This window comes from Mustelus asterias, unplaced genomic scaffold, assembly GCF_964213995.1.
Source record: "Mustelus asterias unplaced genomic scaffold, sMusAst1.hap1.1 HAP1_SCAFFOLD_43, whole genome shotgun sequence".
Lineage (NCBI taxonomy): Eukaryota > Metazoa > Chordata > Chondrichthyes > Carcharhiniformes > Triakidae > Mustelus > Mustelus asterias.
In genome coordinates, this window is record NW_027590120.1 from 1,140,015 (window position 1) to 1,148,582 (window position 8,568).

At 46.5% G+C, this 8,568-nt stretch overlaps 1 protein-coding gene across 1 annotated transcript; it reads left to right on the forward strand.

Annotated features, from left to right (window-relative positions):
- The first annotated feature begins 3,628 nt into the window (after nt 1-3,628).
- LOC144482914 (uncharacterized) lies at nt 3,629-4,823 on the forward strand. The gene has a single exon (XM_078201773.1). The coding sequence runs from the start codon at nt 3,726-3,728 to the stop codon at nt 4,482-4,484; it is 759 nt and encodes a 252-aa protein (XP_078057899.1). The 5' UTR covers nt 3,629-3,725; the 3' UTR covers nt 4,485-4,823.
- The last annotated feature ends 3,745 nt before the right edge of the window (nt 4,824-8,568 follow it).

Sequence of the window (8,568 nt, forward strand, 5' to 3'; positions counted from 1 at the left end):
TTATCGAACGCTTTGCTGAAGTCCATATAGACCACATCCACCGCCCTTCCTTCGTCAATGTGCTTGGTCACATTTTCAAAGAACTCAACCAGGCTCGTAAGGCACGACCTGCCCCTGACAAAGCCGTGCTGACTACTTTTGATCATACTAAACTTCTCTAGATGATCATAAATCCTGTCTCTCAGGATCCTCTCCATCAACTTACCAACCACTGAGGTTAGACTCACCGGTCGGTAATTTCCCGGGCTGTCCCTGTTCCCTTTCTTGAATATAGGGACCACATCCGCAATCCTCCAATCCTCCGGAACCTCTCCCGTCTCCATCGACGATGCAAAGATCATCGCCAAAGGCTCCGCAATCTCCTCCCTCGCCTCCCACAGTAACCTGGGGTACATCCCATCCGGTCCCGGCGACTTACCAACCTTGATGCCATTCAATAGTTCCAACACATCCTCTTTCTTTATGTCCACATGCTCGATCCTTTCTGTCCTCCGCAATCCAGCAGTACAACCACCCAGATCCCTTTCCACCGTGAATACCGAGGTAAAGTATTCATTAAGCAGCTCCGCCATTTCTAACGGTTCCGCACAAACTTTTCCCCCTTCACCTTTTAAGGGTCCTATGCCTTCACATCTCATCCTTTTACTCTTGACATATTTGTAGAAAGCCTTGGGATTCTCCTTAATCTTACCCGCCAAGGTCTTCTCATGACCCCTTCTCGCTCTCCTAATTTCCTTCTTAAGCTCCTTCCTACATCGCGTATACTCCTCTAAATCCTTAACACCTCCTAGCTCTCTGAACCTTCTGTACGCCTCTCTTTTCTTATTCACCAGGTTCATCACAACCTTCGTGCACCACGGTTCCCGTACCCTACCAACACCCCCCTGTCTCATCGGAACGTTGTCATGCAGAGCTCCAGACAAACATTCCTTGAAAATCCTCCACTTTCCTTCGGTACTTTTCCCCAAGAATGCCTCCTTCCAATTTACCCGTCTAATTTCCTCCCTGATGACACTGTATTTCCCTTTACTCCAGAGAAACACTTTCCTAGCCTGCCTGACCCTATCTCTTTCCAATGCTATCGTGAAGGAGATAGAATTATGATCGCTATCCCCAAGATGTTCACCCACCGAGAGATCCTCCACCTGTCCAGGTTCATTAGCCAGCACCAGATCAAGAACAGCCTCTCCTCTAGTAGGCTTATCCACATACTGTGTCAGGAAACTCTCCTGGACACACCTAACAAACTCCTCTCCATCCAAACCCCTAGCCCTAGGGATATTCCAATCTATGTTTGGGAAATTAAAATCTCCCATCACGACAACTCTGTTATTCCTACATCTCTCCAGGATCTGTTTCCCCATCTGCTCCTCAACATCTCTGTTACTATTGGGCGGCCTATAGAAAACACCCAGCAAAGTTACCGACCCCTTCCTATTCCTAACCTCCACCCACAGAGATTCCGTAGTCAGTCCCTCCACGGCGTCCACCTTCTCTACAGCCGTGACACTATCCCTGATCAACAGTGCCACTCCCCCCCCTCTCTTGCCTCCCTCCCTGTCCTTCCTGAAACATCTAAAACCTGGCACCTGAAGCACCCAGTCCTGTCCCTGAGACATCCAAGTCTCCGTAATGGCCACCACATCACAATTCGAAGCAGCAATCCACGCTCCAAGCTCATCCACTTTATTCACTACACTCCTGGCATTAAAATAGACACATCTCAGACCTTCAGCCTGAGCACTTCCCTTCTCCCTCACTCGTCTAACCTCCCTCTTACCCTGTCTACATTCCTTATCTATTTGCGAGCTAACCTCCTCGCTCTCAGTCCCCTCATTTCGATTCCCTCCCCCCAACCTTTCTAGTTTAAAGTCTCACCAGTAGCCTTAGCCAACCTTCCCGCCAGGATATTGGTCCCCCTGGGATTCAAGTGCCACCCGTCTTTTTTAAACAGGTCACACCTGCCCCTAAAGAGGTCCCAATGATCCAAGTACCCAAATCCTTGTCCCTTGCTCCAGTCCCTCAGCCACGCATTAATTCTCCACCGATTCCTGTTCTCACTCTCCCGCGGCACAGGCAGCAATCCCGAGATTACTACCTTTGCATTCCTCTTTCTCAGCTGTCTACCCAACTCCCTATATTCTCTTTTCATGACCCCTTCCCTCTTCCTACCGATGTCAGCAGTACCTATATGCATCACGACCTTGGGCTCCTCTCCTTCCCCCTTCAGGATTTCTGGGACTCGACCAGAGACTCGACCAGAGACATCCCGGACCCCTGCACTATCCCTATAAAGGTTAATGTTCTCTCAAAGCAAAACATGCGAAGACGTTAGAGACTGGTGCTTGGGCGGGGAGGTAGTGGAGGGAAGGAGGAGCTTGAAAAAGTATATATCAAAATGGATTTCCGCTAGGACAAGAGGTATGGCCTTCCTTGGGTAAGGAGACCAAAATTGCACACACTACTCTAGGTGAGGATTTACCATTGCACTGTAAAATTGTAGTAAGACTTTTTTACTTAATTCCGTATGCACTTAGGAAATATGAGTATGATCAAACAAGTAGCATGGTATTACAAAAGCAAAATTGTGCTTGATAAGGTTCTTTGGGTTTTTTGAGGCTGTGACTCATCGGGTAGATGAAGGGCGACCAGTGGGTGTTGTGTACTTGGATTTCAAAAAGACATGAGACAAAAGGCATGCTGAAGGTCCACCGTCAATAACTCCAGGAGCCTAGTGCACCAAACTGGGATGGCACTGTGCTCTGAGCACGCTCAGTGAGGTTGGTGGAGGTGGACTGAGGAGGAACAGGTGGCTCAGATAGTAGGAGGAGATTTTGGTGCAGGGGAGGAATTGGAGCTGTGGGTCGGCTGGGAAGCTTCAGAAACACGTGATGTATGGAACTTGCAATAAGAATATCAAATTCCTGAGTTTACAGCGCTGGGGCTTTATGGGGACAGGCCCAGGTTAACAGTTACCATCCTAGTTTGATGAGTGGCAGAGCGCATGCACAACTTTCTTGGTGTGGGAGTAGAGAGTGGGTGGGACTTCATGGTCCCAGTGATCGGAGAGATAATTATTCACTCATTGATTTTATTCTCATTCTTCACTCAGCAGCTGGAGAATTGAACCCAGGCAGAATAAAGGAAAGGAGAAAACTGGGAGGAGAAAGGAAATGATGGAGATTGCACTGAAATCCAGTGAATCACATTGGGAGGAGGGACAGTTTGTGGAATGTGATTTACTTTGTGAGTTGTGTCAGCAACTTGGAGAACAAGAGAGGAAAAAATATTCCAAAGAAACTAGAGTTGTCAGTTTTGGATTTATGCCTGTACTTACAGTGAATCATTTGTGTAATGTCCTTTTACAGGGCATTCACACTGGAGAATTTTCAGACAGGAAATCCAAACCAAACATCACATTGAGATCTGACAGAGTCACTCGATTCATCAGGACCTGAATATCTTCGGCCTTTGAATATGGATGGAGAAATGTTTTTCTGTTCTATCTGTGGGAAAAGATTTCAAACATCAGTGTGACTGGAAAAGCACCGACACAGACACACCCGAGTGAGAGTGTTCCAGTGAACTGACTGTGGAAAGAGTTTAACCAGTTACACAGCCTGAAAAAAAATCACACCATTCACAGCGAGGAGAAACGATACATGTGTTCTGTGTGTGGATGAGGCCTCAGCTGATCATCCAACCTGGAGAGACACCAGGGCACCATGGAGAAACCGTGGAAATGTGGGGACTGTGGGAAGGGGTTTAGTTGTCCATCCCACCTAGAAACTCATCGACGCAGTCACACTGGGGAGAGGCCGTTCATCTGCTCCAACTGTGGGAAGGGATTCACTCAGCCATCCAGCCTTGTGTCACACCAACGAATTCACACTGAGGAGAAACCTTTCAAATGCTTTGACTGTGGGAAAAGCTTTAGGAGCTCTGGGTGTTTAATTCAACATCAGGGACTTCACACAGGAGAGAGACCGTTCATCTGCTCCATGTGTGGGAAGAGATTTGCGTCTTCATCGCAACATTCAAAACACCTCCGAGTGCACACGGGGGAAAGACCGTTCACCTGTTCTGAATGTGGGAAGAGATTCAGGTGTTCATCCAACTTCACTGAACATCTCCGTGTGCACACAGGAGAGAGACCATTCACATGCTCTGAGTGTGGGAAGGGATTCACTTGTTCATCCCACCTTGCTGAACACAATCGTGTTCACAGTGGAGAGAAACCATTTGTCTGTTCCACGTGTGGGAAAGGATTCACTACGTCATCCCAGCATCTGACACACCAGCAGGTTCACACTGGGGAGAGACCGTTCAGCTGCTCCACGTGTGGGAAGAAATTTAGTCGTTCATCCACCCTGCAGAGACACCAGCGGGTTCACACTGGGGAGAGACCGTTCTCCTGCTCCGAGTGTGGGAAGGGACTCACTCAGTCATCCCACCTGCTGAGACATCAGCAAATTCACAAGTGACTACAGGGGTTGGATTCTGCTGTTAGTCACCAATAAGAGACACTCTAACTACCGGCCCTTGACATTCAATGGTGTTACCATCACTGATTTCCTCACTGTCAACATCCTTGGGGTTACCATTGACCAGAAACTCGCCACATAAACACAATGACTACAAGAGCAGGTCAGAAGCGAGTAACTCACCTCCTGACTCCCCAAAGTCTGTCCACCATCTACAAGGCACAAGTCAGGAGCGCGATGGAATACTCCCCACTTGCCTGGATGGGTGCAGCTCCAACAACACTCAAGAAGCTCAACACCATCCAGGACAAAGCAGCCCGCTTGATTGGCACCACATCTACCAACATCCACTCTCTCCACCACTGATGCTCAGTAGCAGCAGTGTTTACTATCTACAAGATGCACTGCAGCAATTCACCAAAGATCCTTCGACAGCACCTTCAAAACCCACGACTACTTCCATCTAGAAGGACAAGGGCAGCAGATACATGGGAACACCACCACCTGCAAGTTCCCCTCCCAGTCACTCACCATTCTGACTTGGAAATATAATCGCCATTCCTTCGCAGTCACTGGGTCAAAACCCTGGAATTCCCTCCCGAACGGCATTGTGGGTCAACCCACAATAGGTGGATTGGCTATGCTAAATTACCCCTTAGTGTCAAGGGGATTAGCAGGGTTATGGGAATAGGGCCTGGGTGGGATTGCTGTCGGAACAGACACGATGGGCCGAATGGCCGCCTTCTGTATTGTAGGAATTCTATGATTCTATGAATCCATAGCATGTGGACTGCAGTGATTCAAGAAGGCAGCGCAGCTCCACCTTCTCAAGGCAAATACGAATTGGGCAATAAATGCTGCCCAGCCAGCGACGTCCATGTGCCACGAATGAATTTTAAAAATCAGACCCAGGACTGAACTATGTTCAATCTGACTGAATTCTGAGTTTCTGAACATTGGGTTTGGTGTCCAATGAATCACTTTTGTTTCCATCATTTTATCCCAACTCCTTGATTTCTCCAAGATGAGAGGAGACTAATTCATCTCCTGTTACTGGGATAGAAAGCTGACAAATCCCCTGGATCATACGGTCTGCATTCCAGGATCTGGGAAGAGGTGACTGCACTGATACTCGAAGCACTGCCAGTGATTTTCCAAAATTCTCTAGATTCTGCAGTGGTACCAATGGATTGGAAAGTGGAAAATGTAATCCCAATAATAAGAAAAGCCGGAGAAAGGAAACAGGGAATGACAGGCTATTTAGCCTGACATCAGTCATCAGGAAAATATTGGCATCTATCATGAAGGAAGTGGTAAAAATGCAATTAGAAAAGTAGAACATGATTGGACAAAGTCAACATTGGTTTATGAAAGAACTTGACAAATCTAGTAGAATTTGTTGAGGATGTAACTAAAAGGTTAGATAAAGGGGAACCAGGGAATGTTGTATGATTGAATTTCTAAAAGCCATTTCATAAGATGCCATACACAAGATTGTTGCACAGGATAAGGGCTCATGTCATTGGGGGTGAAATATTAGCATTGGTAAAGGAGTTGTTAAAGGACAAAGAGAAGGGATTGATGTGTCATTTTCAGGTCGGCAGGCTCTTATTATGGGGACAGCACAAGAAGCAGGATAGGAGTTTATTAACAATCCATATTCATGACTTATTTCAAGAGACCAAGTCCAATGTATTCAAGTTTCCCGATGGGGGACTGTCTCAGGGCAAACAACATCAAAGTGGTCAGTACAAATGACACACAAAATATATCCTTACAAACTTCTGCACTGCGGACCACCTCTCTGGAGAAAACACTGTGGCGACCGGCACAGGTGGAGGCAGCACTGAAATTTGGTTCAGTTTCAAGGACCATCATCACCAAACTCTGAACATCTGAGGTGTCCAGAGGAGGATCAGAAGTGGAGTGTGGCAGAGCAAGACCAGAGGTGGAACAGCAGCAGAGGAAGACCAAAGGTAGTTTGGCTGCAGAGTTCACCCCCCGCCCCCACCCCGCGCCCCGAGCACTATAAAACAACATCATAAACTGCCAGTTCTACGGATATCCATGTTGATCCCACATCTGACTCCCCGTCAGTAGAGGATCCACAGAAAACAATAAAATCATTGACAGTTTCGACACACTCGAACCAGGAGGAGTCTACCCCAACATTCTCCCTGTTCTCTGAATGGGGTAACTATACACTGTAGTTAATACAGTCAGTAAAAGACAATCTATTGTTGGGAGCTTGATTATCTGGTGTCTGAAACCACAAGATTCAATATTTAGAGTCAACAAGATGAACAAGGAAACAGATCAGGGCCCAATACTCCAGCTGGATATTCACAAGAGAAAGTCTGTTATCTAACACCTCGAGTGGACAGAACAGAGAAAGATCCCAACTGTAAGAAATCCTCCAACTATTTGTGAATATCTTTCAAATGCTGACAGGTTTCAATTCCCAGCTTCCATTATGCTGAATCAATGGGAGGTGAGAGAGCGGTTATCCTGGAACTATTAAAAAAACTAACTAGATCACAGCTAGAGTACTCAGCATCTCAAAGGGACTGCAGAGTATTTCAAACTGTGTAATCATGCTGTAGTTCACGACCTTGATTTGCGGAGATAGAATTCGGACTGGATATTTTGGAATGTTGTAGAGACATTGATCTAACAATCGTGAAATAACAGCTCATGAGGAGACACATCATGTCAATGCCAGCTTATTTTCAAAGAATTATGCAATTAGTCCCAATATTGTTCCCCTTCATAAAAACACGCATATTTCTCCTTTCAATTCTCTTTTTGAAAAATCTGAGTTAACAAAAAACAATATCGGAAGAGTTGCAGAAGCCTCTGCAGTATTCATGGACATTTTTAAAATTAACAAGTTTCTTGACCCAATAACATGAACAGTCAGGTGGGAATTTTCTCCCAAAAATTTTGGAAGAAAAACTATTCAATTATGCAGTTGATTTCATAGCATTTCAAGGATCATAGAACCCTACAGAGCAGAAGAAGCCCATTCAGCCCATCGAGTCTGCACTGACCACAATCCCACCCAGACCCTATCCCCGTAACCCCATGCATTTACCCTAGCTAGTTCCCCTGGCAATTTTTAGCATAGCCAATCCACCTAACCCGCACATCTTTGGATTGTGGGAGGAAACCCATGCAGATACGGGGAGAATGTACAGACTCCACACAGATCGTGACCCAAGCTGGGAATCGAACCCGGGTCCCTGGCGCTGTGAGACAGCAGTGCTAGCCACCCTGCCGCCCCTCAATGTTGGTCTTGGAAACAGGGCAGTGCTGACCCAGCAGAATGTCAGTTCTGGAATGTAAGTGGTCAGTTACCCTATTGACAGCAGCACAGTCACACCAGAAAGAGACCATTCAGGTACATTATGTGTGCAAATGGATTTATTCAGTTTCCCCTCCTATTAACATACAAGCTTTAAAAGTTCGAAGGAATTGATCAACCATGAGTTCATTCTTCTTGTCAAGTCCGTGTGTGTGTGTGTGTGTGTGGAGAGGGGGTGGATGGTAAATCAATCAGTTCGTTACACCAGCTGACATTCCAAGGAGTTCATCTTCAGGTGTGGACGTTTGTTCCGCTATTAATTAAACTCAGGACAGAACTGTGGTGCCTGTTGACATTAGCTGCTGTATTAGTTATTTTCATTTTATACCTTGGTGCTTTGGCTTCAGTTGTAATTGAATCACAAAACATAATTTTTTTAATGCAATAACATACTTCAATGGTGGCTATCTTACCCAGCATTCACAGTGAATCAGAATATGATCTATCCTTACAACAGACTTTGCGCATGCGTACTGTAGATCCAAAGTGCATGCGCAATGTATGTTGCTCCCGCAGTAGCAGGAGGGCGGTTATATCGGCTCCGGGTTACCAGGGAAACGGCTTATTCTGGAGGGTAATGCAGGCGGCGGGGTGGATGGAGAGGCTTCATAAGCACCCAGTGGAGACAGGAGAACCCGAATAATAACTGCTCAGTGCCGCGTTCCAACCATTCGGGGCCGCGACCACAGATGCCGAGTTGGAGGCCCCGAGTTGACGGAG